Below are 18,668 nucleotides of genomic sequence, written 5' to 3' on the forward strand. Positions count from 1 at the left end.
CACCTTTTTAACCACAGGTCGACTGATCCCAAACAGGTCACACAGGTTGTTGCGTACTGGGCGCAACTGTTCAACATCTTCGTCCCTGTAGACAAGAAACATGTTCAGTCAATATTAAAGGGAAGCATAAAAAAAACATAGAAGCTTCCTATTAAATCAATGTCAAATCCATCCACAATAATTTATACAATATAGGGGGGAGGGTGGGGGGGGGAATATGTGTGTATATATATATACACTGTCTATAAAATACATATTAGTGCAGAAATTTGTCACCAGACTGACCAACCAGTCAATCAACACAGAAGGCATCACTTATAACGATATATGAATTAGTCACTCAGATTAGATGAAAAACAGAGGTCCCCTATGTAGCATGCACTTAGCACACACAAAAAGAACCCATGGCAACAAAAGGGTTGTCCCTCGCAAACTTCTGCTGAAAATTTCGCTCTGAAGGCAAAAAACAAAATTAGTACACTTCCAGGCAAAAAAAAAACCAAACAAGAGAGGCAAGACCTTCAAGACTCACTTGTGATACACTTTAAAAAAAAAAAATATCTAATCGTTAAAATGTGTTCTGTATTTGTTATTATAAAGCTTCAGGTTAAAAAAAAAAAAGAAAAAAAAGTCCTAACCAGATTCGAACCCCGCGTGATCGGGTGAGAAGAAACTGTCTTACCCATTACACTATTGTGGCTCCTGAACTGACGTTCAAAAATTTAATATTTGAACATACTTTTTTAAAGGGCGATAAATTAATTGCGGTATTCGCAGTGAGAACGCTGTTTAAATCATATTATTCTGCTGTATCTTGGGCATTCAAAAAATCTTTAAGGGCAATAAAAAAAAAATTCTTTTTAAGTCCACGGTAAAGGAGACGTGGCTATCGCCGCAATCACACTGCAACATTTAGCCGTTTTCTCTAGATCTAGATAGATGAACAAGTTTAGTTACACCTGCCGGGAATGTAGTACAACATGGTCGATTCAATTTCTCTTTTATGTTCATTCTAGTTTTATAGTTTTAAAGTTGATATGAAAATTTAGTATTTTGTTAAACTAATAACATGTACAGCCAAGTACAAGTACTTCTAAACGTCGTATGAAGTGAAAAGGACTTCATTTTGAGATAAGTCAAGACTGGAAATTTTTTCGTTTCATCAATTCAAGGGTATTAACTCGCATGGTTTACAATTTTTAACTGTGAATTCCGACTGATTCTGTGGATATTTTATGGCAGTTTGGGGCATAATCCAGTAAGTGATGAGGCGTTCACAAATCTTTCTCTGAATAAATATTTAACGGTCTCCTTCTCCAACTTTCCATCACATGTTATCGTGTATTGTCCATTGAATATAGGATTGAACAGGCAGGTCAACAACTTGAAACAAAATGGCGTCGTTCGCGTTCGCGAAGAATATAAGCACGCGCTTTGAATGTGTATAAATATGTGTACGCAACTGATTTTTGCCCATGACCTTCAGGGCTCTGCCAACAGATCTATAAAGTCCACTCGTCATACTGATTTTAGTATTTTCCGAAAAAGACCACTTGGGCGAATGAACATAGTGAAAGCCCTGTACACTGAGAGTAAAACACACAAGCTTTTTATGTATTGAGTATAATTTCAAAATGTAATGTTTGAGAAAGATCAGTTTAAAGCAAATTAAGTCCCCTAGCATTAATTACAGATTAATTTCCCTTTTTTACTATCTGCACCAAAACGTTTGCAAAATAAATAAAACTTCCATGTTTAGCAAAAGAAGTTCCTGTTTGAACAAAAATGATAATAATGACTGCTCTTGTTGCTGTGTCAGAAAATCAGATCAAAGTGCCAAGTTTAGAGAATAAAAAAAATATAAATATAACAGTAAATGCAGTTTGCATATAATTTGGCTTCTTTTTTTATTTTTTTGTGCCCATCACAGAGGTGCAATATTGTTTTAAACAAGATGATCGGAAAGAACTGAATTTTTCCTATTTTTATGCCTAATTTGGTGTCAACTGACAAAGTATTTGCAGAGAAAATGTCAATGTTAAAGTTTACCACGGACATGCAGACACACACACACACACACACACACACACACACACACACAGACAACCAAACACCAGATTAAAACACAGACTCACTTTGTTTACACAAGAGAGTCAAAAAGGAGTGAGGCTGCACTGCAGCAACACATTCCCCTTTGTCTCTGTTGTGACAAAATGTAACACAACACAATATAACACAATATAGTAAAACATGAGGCAATTCAAAACGACAGCATTTGTAGAAAATACAATTACAAAACACTGATAACAACATACTGCTCTTCACATTGACAAGACTTTCTTCCCTTTTTTTAATCAATGGACACATCTGAACATAAAATATAAAAATAATAAAATAAAATAAAATAAATCTACTCTAGTTTCAGGCCATAAATCATGAAAGGCAAAAAGAACAAAAGGCAAACTGACCATTTCGTTTCGCTCAGCAGGGTCAGGATTTCATCAAAGGATTCAGGGGCAGCAACCTCGTCATAGGTCAGCACTGCCTCATACAGTTTGTTGGCAGTTGCCTTCCTTACCTGAAGTAGCAAAAAAATGGATGAATCAGTTAATTCTTTCACTCTTCCTTCTCCTCCTCCCCACAGTTATGACGAAACAACTTCAGCTGAATAAATCAACATTAAACTATATTTCCCATGGATTTTGGAAGGTATCTCTCTCTTTCTCTCTCTTTTTTTCAGTTTTCTTTTCTTTTCTTTTTCACAATTAACTTGGGGCACACAGGAGATGCTGTGGCAGAAATGTCAATGGCTGGGACTTCTGATCCAGTGTTCACCAGTACTAAAAGTTTGTGGCTCCACTATGGCATGGTGCTGTGTACTTGGGAAAGGCACTTTACTCCAGGTGTGAATGGGTACCTGACTTTGGTGGGGAAGATACGGCGTTAGGAGAGGAGTGTCCACCACTTTTCTGTGCTAAGCCTTCAACACAGTGGATATGAGTTCACTGTCCCGAAGGCTGTGAAAAGCTTGGGAACTTTTAACCTCTTGACTTTTTAGATCATTTTGCCTCAAACCTCAGTGCTGTTTGTTACCGTTAATGCAGAATGTTTGGGTTGCTTTCAATAGAGGAAATAAATAAATAATGCAATAAAGCAATAAATCAAAATATATAGATGGAGAATCTGTTTACAAAAAAAATAAAACTAAAAAAAATAAATAAATAAAAAATCATCACAACCACCACAAACGAATCAACCAAGCAGGAATTCATTATAACACACACACACACACACACACACACACACACTCACACACACACACACACACACACACACACACACATGCAAACACACAAATTCATAAGACAATGAAACAAATACTTTTATTGTATTTCATCACTTGTGACCAGGACTCTCTACCCCAACCTCCCCCATCCTCTAGCAGTGATGGAAAACAGAGGTAACAATTCAATGCACACATCTGGGGGTACCTGTGACAGAGGATTATCAATGTACTCACTCGAGGGTATTTGTGACAGAGGAACATACTGAGCTGGGACAGAGCCTTCTGGCAAACAGCTGTAGGAAACTGCAGCATGCCACAGAACCTGTTTAGAGAAACAGAAAAAACACAAACATGTTTCATTAATGTGTAAACAGGATAGCAACATGTGAGAAAAAAATAAAATAAAATAACCTCAAAGGGCAAAAACAAAACATATTTATACATGCAAACACACACACGCACACACACACACACACACACACGCACACACACACACACACGCATGCATGCATGCACACGTGCGCACACACACACACACACACACACAGAGAAAGTACACACACAGAGAAAAATAATAATGCATATTATTCATATCTCTCTCTCATCAAGCAAAGCTCAATACACACATGCAAGCCCTCCCATACCCCCTTCCTACAACCCCCCCTTTCCCTTCTGACAAACACAGATACACACAGAACAGCACATGAGTGACATCATCACTCACACATCGGCAGCAGCCATGATTTTGTTGGGATCTCCACTGCGAGCCACTTCCTGCTTGACCAGATCCATCAGCTGCACTGGAAAACTCTCCCTGCAACAACACCGAGCACAACACTCTTCACATCACACATGCCTCCCCTCAATCTTATCATCATGAACAGTTGGTGGAAAAATCAGGAATAAACTGAAATTTTCAAGACTGTCATAAACACGTTATATTTTTACAAATGTTAAGCTATGCAAATATGTACATGTATGTATGTTTGAACACACACAAAACCACTGAAACAATGAGACAATTTTTCCCTTTCAGACTGGAAATAAACAATGTACCTCTATTTACACAATGTGCACATATTAAAGTCATCATGCTGATTACTGTGCAGATGTCAAGAGACATGTGGGTGCCAACATTTCTTTTTTGTTTGTTTGTTGCTGTTTTTTTTCTGAAGCACACGATCTGCAGCTGTGACATCCGGAATGGTCATGGACTTTTCTGTTTTTCCATAACACATACTGCTATTCCAAAACAGTAGGCATGTTTGACACTGAAAAACACAGTACTCTCTCACAGCTGAAAGAAACACATCAGAGAAACATTTCTGACTGTGAACACACACAGTCTCTAGTCAGGAAGAAGAAACTGAGGATTTCTGTTCCAGTTTGAAACAACCATATTACTTCCATACTTTGTAATAAAGATATAAGTGTGCCACTTTCTAAATCTACCCATTGTCTCAATCAAGACAAAAACTGGTCTGAAGAATACCATACCTGCCAGTCAGCAGTACAGTGGTAGCTATCTGATACAAGACTGCATAGAATGAATCCCCATGCAATAATGAATGCCTGTCTGTTCTCTGTTCCTAGACACATATCTTTTAAATAACTTGCCTTTTAGCAAAGCAGCAAAATGTCCTGCTCAGAGATCACAGATTTATGTTATGATTTCTGTAGTTATAGTAGTGCATATTTAGAAGAAAAAAATGCAAACTTTTCCACACATGAAACAGAATTACGCAAGCTACGTTTGTCCAAAACGCACAAGCTTCTTTAAATCTATCTGCAGGTCTAACACAAACTAGAATGGGGAAGACTGACAGATTCATCAGCCAAAGAAAGGACACACAAACATAACAAAACGCAGACAGAATGACAAGGATCTGGTGAATACTGTGGCAATTAGTAGCACTTAGAACAGCTGAAATAGTAAAACTCACATGAATTCCCCAGGAAGTCCATCAAAGCACTGACGGCCAAGAAGCAAATCCAGCATCTTCAGCAATGGTATTGACACTCTGCAACACACAACTGTATTGACACACTGCAACACACAACCTTCACCGAGATCCACAGCTGGTCAGTCTTTCACACTGGAGTGTTGGCATTGTGGTAATGCTTCCACCTAGGAAGTCAGAGAACAGGAGCGCACAGGTTTGAATTCCTCACTTACCGGTATTTTCCTCTCCTCCACTAAACCCTGAGTGGTGGTCTGGACGCTAGTAATTCAGATGAGACAATAAATTGGTCCCTTGTGTATGCACGATGTAAAAACCCACGGCAACAAATGTCCCCGGCAAAATTCTAGAGAAAAATCCACTTTGATAGAGAAACAAATGGTCTTGCCCATTCATGACTACACACTGAATATGGCAATTTCTGTTGGTAAAATCTGACTCAGCCCGTTAATAACCTTTCTGTAAGGTTTTTGTTCACAGCATTTCAAGTACTGCATTCTTCTGTTTATACTGAAAACACACATACACTCACTCTCTCATTGACTTTTGTCACATAATAAACACACATGCACACACAGACAACAAACACATACACACACACAGACACACACACCACACAAACACACACAGATACCCGGCATGCGTCAAGACACAGTCCCCCAACTTATTCAATTACTCTCTCTGTCACTCAAGAATGCACACAAATCCATCTCCCACACCCTCCTCCTCCAACCTTTCTTCTCCCACCCCCTATACCCCATGACACACCTTTCTCTTCCCCCCACCTATGACAGCACACCTTTCTCTTCCCTCCGACCTATGACAGCACACTTTTCTCTTCCCCCCTACCTATGACACCAAACCTTTCTCTTCCCTCTGACCTATGACAGCACACCTTTCTCTTCCCTCCGACCTATGACACCAAACCTTTCTCTTCCCTCCTACATATGACACCAAACCTTTCTCTTCCCCCCTACCTATGACACCAAACCTTTCTCTTCCCTCCTACATATGACACCAAACCTTTCTCTTCCTTCCTGCCTATGACACCAAACCTTTCTCTTCCCTCCGACCTATGACAGCACACCTTTCTCTTCCCTCCTACATATGACACCAAACCTTTCTCTTCCCTCCTACATATGACACCAAACCTTTCTCTTCCTTCCTGCCTATGACACCAAACCTTTCTCTTCCCCCCTACCAATGACAGCACACCTTTCTCTTCCCTCCTACATATGACACCAAACCTTACTCTTCCCTCCTGCCTATGATACCAAACCTTTCTCTTCCCTCCTGCCTGTGATACCAAACCTTTCTCTTCCCTCCGACCAATGACACCAAACCTTTCTCTTCCCTCCTACATATGACAGCACACCTTTCTCTTCTCTCCTACATATGACATCATACCTTTCTCTTCCCTCCTGCCTATGACACCTAACCTTTCTCTGCCTTTCTTCCAGCTGACAACACACCCCTGCTTCACCTTTTTTTTCCTATGGAGCACCACTGTTCTCTCTCTCCTTTTTTTTTTTCTTTTTGGTGCATCTACATGCCTTCTTTGTTGGTGTGTATGTGTGTGTGTGTGTGTGTGTGTGTGTGTGTGTGTGTGTGTTATTTCTGTACCTATAACAATGATGTTTATGTATTTCTAAACCAGGACATCTTACCAAATGATAATGTGATGTGTTTCTAAATGACCTAGTGCGATAGCAGGAGCATTGTGTAATGTTTTGTTTTTTATTCTTAAGGAAGTGTTTATTTCTTAAAGAAGATAAATAAATTTTAAAAAATCTGCGCCACCTGTCATTTTTCTGGTACTCCTGGAAGATGCTGAGGAGGGACTCTGTGAAAGCCTTCAGGGCAACGCCATCTTCCTTCAACTCTTTCAGGTGATCCAAAAGATGGTGACTGGAATGTTTCACCTGGACACAACATGAATAGAAAACATTCACACCTTTTGCTACCAATTTCAAAACTGAAAAAGAACAGAATATTACAATAGTCGAGAAGTGTTACATGTGTGTGAATGAATGCGCGTGTGTACATGAGTATATGTGTGTGTGTGTGTGTGTGTGTGTGCGCGCGCGCGCAGAACGTATGTGTTTTCTGTGCAAGTATGCTTGAGTTTATATGCATGTGTGTATGAGTGCGCATGTGGTTGGGTAGTCAGTGTGTGTGTGTGCCTATGCACAAAAGGGGAAGGGGCAAACAATTAGGCAGTTCCCAGAAATACACGTAGCTCAGACCGAACAGAATAGCATGCATGTGGAATGGAGAGAGAAAGACAAAGAAGAGAGACTGTCACCCACCAGGGACTCGGTAAGCCCCCCCACACTGACAGTCATCCCCAGCAGCACACAGTGGGTGTAGGTGGGCTCGCCCAGCAGCTTGGCAAAGCAGGCAAAGGTGTACATGGGCAGGGCCCAGTTCTGATGTTGGTACTGTGACCTGCAGTCACAGCAAAAAAAGGGGAGTTTGTATTATACTCCCTGTTCATGTAAATATACTTACCATGTCAGACTGATGCAAATTAGGCTAACTGGTTTGCTGTTAGGCCAAACTTTGCGGCCAACTCCGTAATAAAATGCCCTGCCAAGTCCATCATCTGCTCATTCAATCAATGCAATCCCCAGTCTTAAGGGCTGATCATTTTTATGGCCAACCGCTGCATGGACGATCTTGAAAGGTTTTACTCTGTCTTGCCTAAAACCTTTCCTGGATTTTAAGCTTTTCCTTTTGCAATGTGGCTTATCAGTGGTTTTCTTTAATATCTTTTGTGTCACTGCTGACTTTCAATTCCATCTTACTACTCATTTCTCTATATGGGCAGGGACAGTTCTGATGACATACTGTGACATGATGCCACAGCTAACAAACTGATTAGATCTTATTCCTGTGCAGATCAAGGCCAAAAGCAAAAACAAAGCAAAACAAGGAACATGAAAATATCAAACCCTTACATTAGGGAGATCATGGAGCACTGAAACCCATCTACAGGCTGAATTTTTAAAAGTGTATGCTTTTTTCTTTCTTTTCATCATTTACACACACGCACACACACACACACACACACACACACACAGAAACAACTCACTCAGGAAAGGTCTCCTCAAGCTTTGCTCTGCACTGGATATGAGGCACTTCAGGTCGGAAGTAGAGCAGCTTGAAGAGTGTCTGTCCAGCCACAGCCCGTGTCCGGTCAATTTTCTCACAGGCCTGCTGTATTAGGCCACAAATCATCTCGTGCACTCTGAAACACCGTTTTAGTTTCTCAAGGAGGTGTCAGTGGGTTCAGACAACTCCATATATCCTACACAACTGCCTGGCAGATGCCTGACCAGCAGCATTACCCAACATGCTTAGCCAGGCCTTGAGCACATGCATGAATATTTGTGTGTCTATCTGAGTGGATTTCTTCAGCAGAACTTTGCCAGAGGGCATTACTTATGTTGCCAGAGGTTCTTTTTCAGTGTGCCAAGCACATGCTGAATGCAGGACCTTGGTTTATAGTCTCTTCTGAATGACTAGATGCTCAGTTCATTTTTCCAGTCAAACTTTGGAGAGAGGGTGAGACCGGAATCATAATCAAGCCTGTTGTGGACACTGTATTGGCATATAAGTATCTTAACCATTCTGCCACCTTCCTCCCAAATTATAGCAGTGAGCTTTTTGAGGGATGAGGGAGCGCGGGGTGGGGGGGGGACTGCATCTTGCCTTGTGCTTAAATGGTGCTGTGCTGCACACTGCTGACTACTTACAGAACATCTGAAGGGAGCAATGGCTGAGTGGTTCAAGCCTTGGACATTACACATGGTGGATTATGGGTAGAGATGATTCCCCATCTCTCAAGTGAACAGATATGCAGACCTGCAATTACCTGAACCCTTTTTGTGCATAATTGCATGCAGAAGATCAAACACACTTTTAAAGTCACAGTGTAATATTAAACACACTTTTAAAGTCATGTTAACGAAGTCACTGTTCAGTGAGTTATGGAAACAAGATCATACCCTCAAGTATGGTTGCCTGCAAAGGGGAGTAAAAAACAAAATCATAGCCATGCATACAAGTGAGTGAATGTGTGAGTTGCAGCCAGCAAACTGGAGGAAGGGTGAAGAAGGTGGAAAAGGTTCGACAAGTTTCACTTGTAACATATAAACACATGGACAGTCTGGACTTTCACAATTCTGGACAACATTATAGGGTCTGAAGTGGTTAAACTGGCTTTCACTTGTAACATGAACGTAGGGACGTATGGTTTGGACTTGAAATGCTACTGGATGAAAGTGTTGGGTCTGAAGAAGTTAAACAGGATTTGTTTATATCCCTTATTGTTTAACATAACCATCAGCGACAGCCTGGACTTACGCACAACTGGACAACAGTATAGGTTCTGAAGAAGTTAAACATATCCATTACTGTTTGAGCACAAAAATGATGACAGTCTGGACTTACACACTACTGGACAACAGTGCTGGGTTTGCCTGCACCACCATTTCTGTCAGTTCCCCTAGGGCTGTCATACTAGCCTCCCGCACCCTGCACACAGTAGATTCAAGATTTAATTTCCTTTCACCCCTTTTGAGACATGGAGGATATAAATTAAAAGAACAAAATAAACATCAAAAACAGCTGATAACTGAACTGCATTCACAACACTCATGTAAGCAAATAAACATATTATTCTCAAATCCATACATATGTTCAGAGTATACCAAACCATTCTATAAAATTGCTTGGGAAAATTTCAAGGAAAGTAATGATAAAAGCAGTTTTTACCTTGAAGCTGGGCTTATCTTTTTGATTTCAAAGTTAGAATGTTTCTGACATTTGTCATCTTTATAAATTTTGAAATTGAAAGCAGAACTTTTCTTGAATTTGAGAACATACACTCACCATCCTATCAGTAACAACAGCTCCACAATGTGCTGATAGCAAAATTAATTTTTCCTTTAGCTTTCTGAAGAACCTGCCTGCATTTAGCACATATCTTTTTCTCATCCTGCTCTATTGCTGATTCAATGTTCAACTTCCCATTACTGCCACAGGAAACAGAATAGAAAACCCGACTGAAACAAGAGTTATCTCTTGCCCCCTTTTTCTATTGAAGAATTTTTTTAACTAAAACAAATGAAAGGTCTTATCAGTTACTGTTTAACTATTAGCATCTGTTGAATATAATCTTTTCAAGATCAAAACCTGTCTCAATCACAGAACAGTTGGATCAATACTTGCCCAATAATTACTAGAAGGATTGTTTTTCACCTGTGACCATCTAAAGAAAAAATAATTAATTTTAAAAAAAAGACTTTTTATAGCTCTCAAGAACACAAGAACCACACTGAATGGGTAAAGTCAAATGACAGTCCAACAAAAGCTGTCTCTCGTCCTGGGGAAAAACAGCCAGAAATCCAATTAAAAAGTGCAAGGTTGAACCAATGAGTCTATGACAATCAAAAAGCCCTTCCACAAGCCTATAACTTTACCAATCTTAATTCACATCACCCATGAATCTTAGTACCATCTTTTACAGAAACAATGACTGGAACACCTTACTATGAGCCAGAAAGCCTCTTAGGCCAAAAGGTCTTATCACACTATCTGGTGTCTAAAAGACTTAACAGGAACTGACATCTCTAAGACTTAACAGGAACACACATCAAAGAGACTTACCAGGAACCAACATCTCCAAGACTTAGTAGACAACAACATATCCAAGATTTACAAGGAACCAACATCTCCAAGACCTTGTAGACACCAACATTTCCAAGACTTACCTGGAACCAACTTACAAGGAACCAACATCTAAAACATTTAGCATGAATCAACATATCTAAGACTTCCCAGGAACAAACATCGAAAAGACTTACCAGGAACTGACATCTCCAAGACTTACCAAGAACCGATATCTCCAAGACTTACCAGGAACCGACAACCATGAAACGACATCTCCAAGACTTACCAGGAACCAACATCTTTAAGACTTACCAGGAACCAACATCTCCACGGCTGTCCATAGTGTAGTCCTTCAGGGCAGAGATCAAAGTGTTGTAGATGGAAGGGAGGTTGGACTTGCACACACAGCACTGCGGACTGCCATCCGTGTGCACTCCAACAGTCTTACATACACTGCAAATGATACAGCGTTTGTCAAGTCATTGTCATAAAACACTGCACAAAGCAGATGCCATAAAACCTATGTCCACATATGCAAAAAATATGCAAGAAACTCCTACATGTGCAACAGAAAATGCTGCTTCTTTGTATTTGAGTTTCATGAAAGTAAGTATGCTTTGGCCTTAAGGAAATCAAAAAACCTTTTAAACCAAGAATGTTGTACCTGGAAAGAACTTGCCTTTCCTAACTTCAAGTTCAGCACAATGTTGATACCACAACACTTCATACTTGCCATGTATGCAGCCATACTCCATTTCCAGGGGTCCAACAGCATTCAGTACTCATACACTGACTGTTCAAATAACACAAAATCAGTGCCAAGCCAAACAGCTAAGAAAATTAACTAAAAAAAAATAAAATGAAATTGTCAAAGATTATGCTTATGAAGAACTGCCTATCACATTATCCAGCAAACATGTCAAGATCTGGTGTTCATTTCTTTTCATTTTATAGACAATCAAAAAATGTTCTTGAAAATTTTTAGAATAAACACAAATGCACCTAAATTATTCAAATATGAAAGAAATTATTCAGGCACCTTATCTCCTTTGAACTTAAACTACAACATTTTTTCCACAACTTTTTCACTTTCATTTTGTTCTTCGGTCCTTCATGTTGTAACCACATTTTTGTCCAATGACATGACACAGTCATGCTGGGTTAGCTGAGAAGAATAATGAGCTATTTATTTGCTTGTCTGCTTGTGTTTGCTTCATCCCCTAACACACTCGGTTTGTTGCTTGTCTGCTTGTGTTTTGCTCCATTCCCTGACCTTGAAATGGCCTTGATGACATCTCTCCTGGCTTCAGCCATCTTCTCTTCAGCCTTGCTGGTGGGGTGGACGCCGGCAATGAGATCTGTCAGCACGTCCTCTAAACGACTGTGCAACATGAACTCTGGAAGAGCTCCCAGTGCCAAGCTGTATCCTGTTCTGTATGTCACACAACGCAGCAGTGTTTCATCAACGACATCACTGCAATGACTTAAAAAACAACAACAGATAAACACATATCTCCGAAATAAATTTAAAATAGGTAAATATTAAAGAGAGACAGAGAGAAACAAAAAAAACATGGCTAAGACTTTGTTTTCTCTCAAAAGTAATCAGAATACAGGACAAAGGCAATCAAACCAAAGTGGCCCATTCCAATGTCTCAAATTTACATACAAAATTAACCTTTTGAAGAAGAAATGTACATCATCTTTTCTTCTTTTTTTGTGTGTTTTTTTGTAGGGGGCTCTAACATATTTTAAACAGTTTATTTTTTATGACAATATCAGGGTCCTTACACAGACGTTTTACAATACTTTCCAATGTTTACCGTAAAGTTCGGTCTATAAGCTGCAACTTTTTACCCCAGCTTCAGCCTCTGCGGCTTATACAATGATGCGGCTTATTTGCGGATTTTAACGATCCCAGGAGTGTCACGTTCTCGTCTATTCTTAGCTGCCCTTCAACTCACCAAAATCAAGATTTCTGTCCATGAATTTTTGGATGAGCTTCAGGATAGTGTGCTAACTGTTCAGGTTTTATAAATCAAATCTGCACACATTAAAGCCTTCAGATCAACATTCAGTTCTACTCTGCTCAAGCATACACCCTCATCATGCCAAAAACGCGACGTTATGCCTATGATGCAGCCTTCAAATTGAAGGCGATCGACCTAGCAGACAACAGTGCAAGCGACGAACCAGCAGAGACCTCCACTTAGTGAAAGCGAGGCTGAAGTCAGTGACAAGATGGTGAGGAAGCTGTGCTGGTTCTCTTCAACTCGGACACTGAAGACAAAGATTTTAGTGGATTCAGTGAGCAGGATGACGTTGAATAAATGTGACTATCCCTAAATGATGGATCTTATTTTCGTTGTGTTTATTTATTATTTTTTTGTGGCACTAGCAGTATTTTCGCTTGCTTTTCGTTGTGGTCATCTCATAACCTATAGTATTGACAGCTTTTCTGTAGTATCAGTATGTGTTCCGGTACTGGAAATAAGTGCGGCTTATAAACCGGTGCGGCTTATGTATGTATAAAGTTCAATTTTTTCCAAAATTTAGTGGGTGCGGATTATATACCAGTGCGCTCAATAGACCGATCTTTACGGTAATCCCTTTCATAAGATCATTAGGACTGCAATAATGGTCCTTTGCATCTTTTTTCCCAAAATACTTCTGTGCTTGTAAAACTTACATTCCCAAAACACCTGGATAAGAAAAATTTTCTCTGCTACTCATAATCTCCTAATCAAGTTCACTTTTTGCTCACATTCTATACATTATTGTTCTCTCAACAACAAGATACCTACCTTGTCGTTTCCAAGGATGCCTTCAGCTGAGAGAGATAGTGGCTGATGATCTTCTCTGGAAACGCAAGAAATACAGCATAAAATCAAAGTCATCATCTATATATATGAATCTGACATAAATTCTAGTAATGTTCATTTAACTGATTACCTGATTCTAGATTAATAAGAAAGCTGACTAAAATGTACAACCCCAACAATCACTCTCATGTACTAGTGGATCAAGTGCATGGCAGACTTTACCCTCTGCCATGTAGATAAACATACTCCTTATCTGGAGGTGTGCATGCTGGGTATGTTCTTGTTTCTATAACCTGTCAAACGCTAAAATGGATTACAGGGTACTGAACGTGTGCATTTGATCTTCTGCACACAAATACAATCGACAGGTGTACAGACAGACACTGGCAGTTCTGTTTATCTGCTGATGATGGGCGCAACAGCAGACTGGTTTAAGCGTTGGACTTGTAATCTGAGGGCCCCAGGTTAGGATCTTGGAACGGCCCCTGGTGGGTAAAGGATGGATATTTTCCTGATCTCCCAGGTCAACATATGTGCAGACCTGCCTGTGACTGAACCCCCTTCATGAGTATACTCTAGCAGAAGATCAAATACGCACATCAAAGATCCTGTAATCTATGTCAGCGTTCAGAGGGTTATGGAAACAAGAACATATCCAGCATGCAAACCCCGGAAAACTGAGTATGGCTGCCAACATGGCGGGATAAAAACGGTTAACCATGTAAAAGCCCACTCGTGTATATACAAGTGAACGTGGGAGTTGCAGCCTATGAACGAAGAAGATCTGCTGACCTGGGAAACTGGAAGAAACCTCCACCCTAACCCTACTAAACACCATGACCAGAATTCATACCCAGGACCCTAAGAATAAGACTGAAAGTACATTTTAACCACTTGACTACTGTCTCTTTCTTCAAAATCTAACTCAACAAACTATAAAATAAAATAGAAAATAAAAATGCACAATGACAATAAACAAAACATAAAAGAAATTTAGAAAACAAAAGAAAAACAAACAAAAAAACAACTGCTAAGCCGTTTCCAATAACAGAAGCAAAAACACCTTTACAATTAGCTCTCTCCAGAAGAACTAATGCATCACCATAACTAGCACACTAACCCATACTCATACACAATAATTAAAAGCCAGACCAAAGCCTGAAAAAAAATTTTCTGCCCAGACTGAAGCCTGAAAATACTATGTGGGCCCAACAAAACAACAATTTTCCCTTCCCTCAATTTCACAAACTGACAAAGGCATGAAAAAGTATGCATGCTGTGGATAAAATGATGCTTAAAACTGATATTCGGTCTGTCAAGTCTCTCCAAAGTCGAAGCCAGAGGAGGCTCTATGTTGAATTTTAAATGCATCACTTTGAATACTTGAATGGCAGAGATTTGATAACAAACGCAATCAAAGTAAACATAGAAGATGAAAGCAAATAACTGGTGTAATTATAAAACGAAAAATAACTTGTAAACTTACAAAAATACTCATCAAAATAGTTTAAAATCTATTCTCGCTAAAAATAACCGGGAAGTCCTGACAAAAGTCTGATGAAAGTGGGCGTGCACAACCTCTCTATTATTTCATGCAAGTGATACAAATGAATCTTTGGTACTCTGGCTGTAATTCCCAGATCTAAATAACGTACACTAAAACTGCAGCCATGAAGGGTATTGCAGCATCTGTGCTTATGTAATTTCAGAAACAGACTCAAAGTCAATTGCTACAAAGTTTTTGTCACAACTGCTACAAAGTAACTGTTGCAAAAAGTGACAATGTTTGCAGCCCGGGCAAGGGTTGAGGCAGAGATGGTGATCGAGCACGTGCGAGTGCGTTTGTATGTATGTGTGTATCAGTGTGAGCACGCCCATGCCTGCAAGCATGTAACTGTGATCTTGTGCATGTGTGTATGTGTGTGTGCACACACACGTATTCCACCCCACAACCCCCATTTCGTCTTCAGATACAACGGCAGTAGCGTCGCAACAGTCGTTGTCATCATTATCACATTTATATTTCATACTCCCTACCCATACTTTTTTTTTTCTCTCCAGATTTGCACAAACCAAAGGAAACATGTCCAGGGCTTTTCAAAAGGTGTTGCCAATAAACGATCGCAAAACGACCTGTTTTTCTTTTTTCAGGTGTCTGTGTGTGCACGCGCATATATGCGCATGCCACTGTGGGAGCTGTTTTGGGGGTGTTTTTTCCATGCACACAGAAAAGCGGTATCATGTGCAACCATGAGTGATCAATTTCCCCGAGAAAGGAAGGGTTGTCAGATCTGGGACTCAGCATTTTTGTAATTTTTCGTCAAAAAGATGTTATTAATATTATGTTGTCACAAAATATGTTTGGAGAATGTACTTTCACTGCTAAATCGCCAGAGAACGAGGCAAAGCATTTATCTCCCATAGTTTTCAAGACATCAATGCATGCACAAGTAAACAACACACTGGATTTGACAAATCTGAATTTGAGTACTTCTCTAGTATTTCTTTTTAGTTCGAATTTCGTCACATACAAAATGACGTCACTGAACATAAACAGAGAAATCAGAGAGAACAACTCAGACAAACAAATTTATGCATGCCAGAAACTACCAAAACAAAATTTCTCCATGCTGGAAACTACCCAAAGTCAAGATGTTCTGTGCCGGATTTCAGGCATATGCTGGACGACTTGAACCCCTACATTATGTGACATCAAAACAGAAGCCCCACAAAAACACAGACTCAAGCTACTTGCTGTTTCACCATTTACCTTGTTTATCTGGTTGTGCAGATCCATCTTTCTGGGTATAATATTCCGAGAAGTAGGCTGGTATGGCCGACACTGCAGCTGCCTGAGTGCACAACAACTTACAATGAAATAATTAAAGCAGACAATGGCCAGCAATTATAAAATCTTTTTCCCATGAAACACACACACACACACACACACACACACACACACACACTCACTCACTCACATACACACAAACATTTACTCACATTCACATACCCACCCACCCCAGAAAGCCCACACAAACACACACACAGAAAGAGCATACGCACGTACACACGTACACACACATGCATACACGCACACGTGCAGACACACGCACACTCACTCACACACACACACATGGGCACAGCCTAGTAAACAAATTCTAGGCATGTGAAGACAGACACGCACAGAGAACATAACCAAAAGAAAACGGTGCAGAAGACATTACCTGAATATAAGCTTCCGTGCTGGACAGGCAGTCCGACAGTATTTCATGCCACAGGTCTGATTCCAAAGAAAAAGACAATGACTCATGACAAAATGTTCACACTCTGCCATTTTTTTTTTTTTTTCATTCATCAACTTTTTTTCATAACACAAGTGAAAATAATTGACTGAAATTGTAACACTGTAATACTGTTGCTATATGTTCTTCCATGATATATAATGTGATGAAAAATTATACTTGCTACTTTGTTTACAGATTTGCCAACTAGCAGCCTCACTTTCACTGCAAGATACATGATGTATTATGTTGTTGTTGTTTTTTAAATATTTTAAAAAACCCATCTCACTGGAAAATAAAAGACTGCTCCATGTATCAAAAAAATAATTTTAAAAAAATAAAATGAATAAAAACAAAACATAATCAGTTCAACATAAAAGAAAAAAATGAAAGATAGAACCAGTGGAAAGGGGAAAAAATCACAACTGCATTTACCTGGTAAAGAAATATTCAAGTGAGCCTGTTCTTTTGAACACAACATGGATTTTCATAAGATTTTTTTTTTAACTTCTTATAAACATAGCACAACATGGATTTTCATACCCCCAAAAAAGTTGTTGAACAAATATCTTTGCCCAGAAAAATACACACCTGGTAAATTTGACAATTAACAGCACACAACCACCCAACCCAAGTGACCCAGGCTCACCTATGATCGGCAGGGAGTGGACTGGCAGTTTGGACAGGGACAGCTTCTCAATCAGCAGACATACTGACAAAAAAAAACATCAACCATGATGGATCAGATCCTTCCATGATCAACATGAAAAATGGCTGGCTGCACATTTCTACTGTTTAAAGATGAAACAATGGAAGAAAAAAAATTGCCTTTTTTCTAAATAAACAAATAACACTGCTTGCCGACTTTTGAGGCTATGGTGTGAGTGTGTTTTTTTTTGTTGTTGTTGTTTGTTTCTTTGTTGTTGTTGTTGTTTTTGTGTGTGTGTGTGTTTGTGTTTGCTAGACTGTCTGTGTGTTTACTTGTATGTCTGATCTTGCATGCAAATTCAGATGTATGTGTATCCCTGTACACAAATCTCACCACATCCCATCCAAAAACAAACCCCAAAAAGTTAAAAACATAATAGACTAAATCTAAATAACAGAAACAATAAGTCTAGAAGCTTTCTCGGTAAGAAAAGTACAGAGAAAGATACAAACAGAAAGGTGCAGAGAAAGACACAAACAGAAAGGTGCAGAGAAAGACACAAACAGAAAGGTACAGGCACAAACAATGAGGTGCAGAGAAAGACACAAACAGAAAGGTGCAGACTCAAACAGAAAGGTGCAGTGAAAGACACAAACAGAAAGGTGCAGAGAAAGACACAAACAGAAAGGTGCAGACTCAAACAGAAAGGTGCAAAGACACAAACAGAAAGGTGCAGACACAAACAGAAAGGTGCAGAGAAAGACACAAACAGAAAGGTACAGACACAAACAGAAAGGTGCAGAGAAAGACACAAACAGAAAGGTGCAGACTCAAACAGAAGGAGCAGACAAAGGTGCAGACTCAAACAGAAAGGTGCAGTGAAAGACACAAACAGAAAGGTGCAGACTCAAACAGAAAGGTGCAGACTCAAACAGAAAGGTGCAGAGAAAGACACAAACAGAAAGGTGCAGACACAAACAATGAGGTGCAGAC

At 39.6% G+C, this 18,668-nt stretch overlaps 1 protein-coding gene across 1 annotated transcript in view; it reads right to left on the reverse strand.

Moving 5' to 3' along the window:
• The window catches only part of LOC143287172 (tubulin-specific chaperone D-like), a 43,964-nt gene that overhangs the window by 5,285 nt on the left and 20,011 nt on the right, over nt 1–18,668 (reverse strand). The window contains exons 20-34 of the mRNA XM_076595119.1: nt 17,676–17,738; nt 16,970–17,025; nt 16,516–16,597; nt 13,728–13,782; nt 12,197–12,355; nt 11,236–11,376; nt 9,703–9,786; nt 8,342–8,497; nt 7,557–7,695; nt 7,048–7,169; nt 5,230–5,307; nt 4,011–4,100; nt 3,521–3,608; nt 2,469–2,578; nt 4–85 (exon numbers count right to left, since the gene is read on the reverse strand). Of these exons, the coding sequence (XP_076451234.1) occupies nt 4–85; nt 2,469–2,578; nt 3,521–3,608; nt 4,011–4,100; nt 5,230–5,307; nt 7,048–7,169; nt 7,557–7,695; nt 8,342–8,497; nt 9,703–9,786; nt 11,236–11,376; nt 12,197–12,355; nt 13,728–13,782; nt 16,516–16,597; nt 16,970–17,025; nt 17,676–17,738 (1,505 nt within the window). The remainder of the gene's footprint in view (nt 1–3; nt 86–2,468; nt 2,579–3,520; nt 3,609–4,010; nt 4,101–5,229; nt 5,308–7,047; nt 7,170–7,556; nt 7,696–8,341; nt 8,498–9,702; nt 9,787–11,235; nt 11,377–12,196; nt 12,356–13,727; nt 13,783–16,515; nt 16,598–16,969; nt 17,026–17,675; nt 17,739–18,668) is intronic.

This window comes from Babylonia areolata, chromosome 1 (genome assembly GCF_041734735.1).
Source record: "Babylonia areolata isolate BAREFJ2019XMU chromosome 1, ASM4173473v1, whole genome shotgun sequence".
Taxonomy (NCBI): domain Eukaryota; kingdom Metazoa; phylum Mollusca; class Gastropoda; order Neogastropoda; family Buccinidae; genus Babylonia; species Babylonia areolata.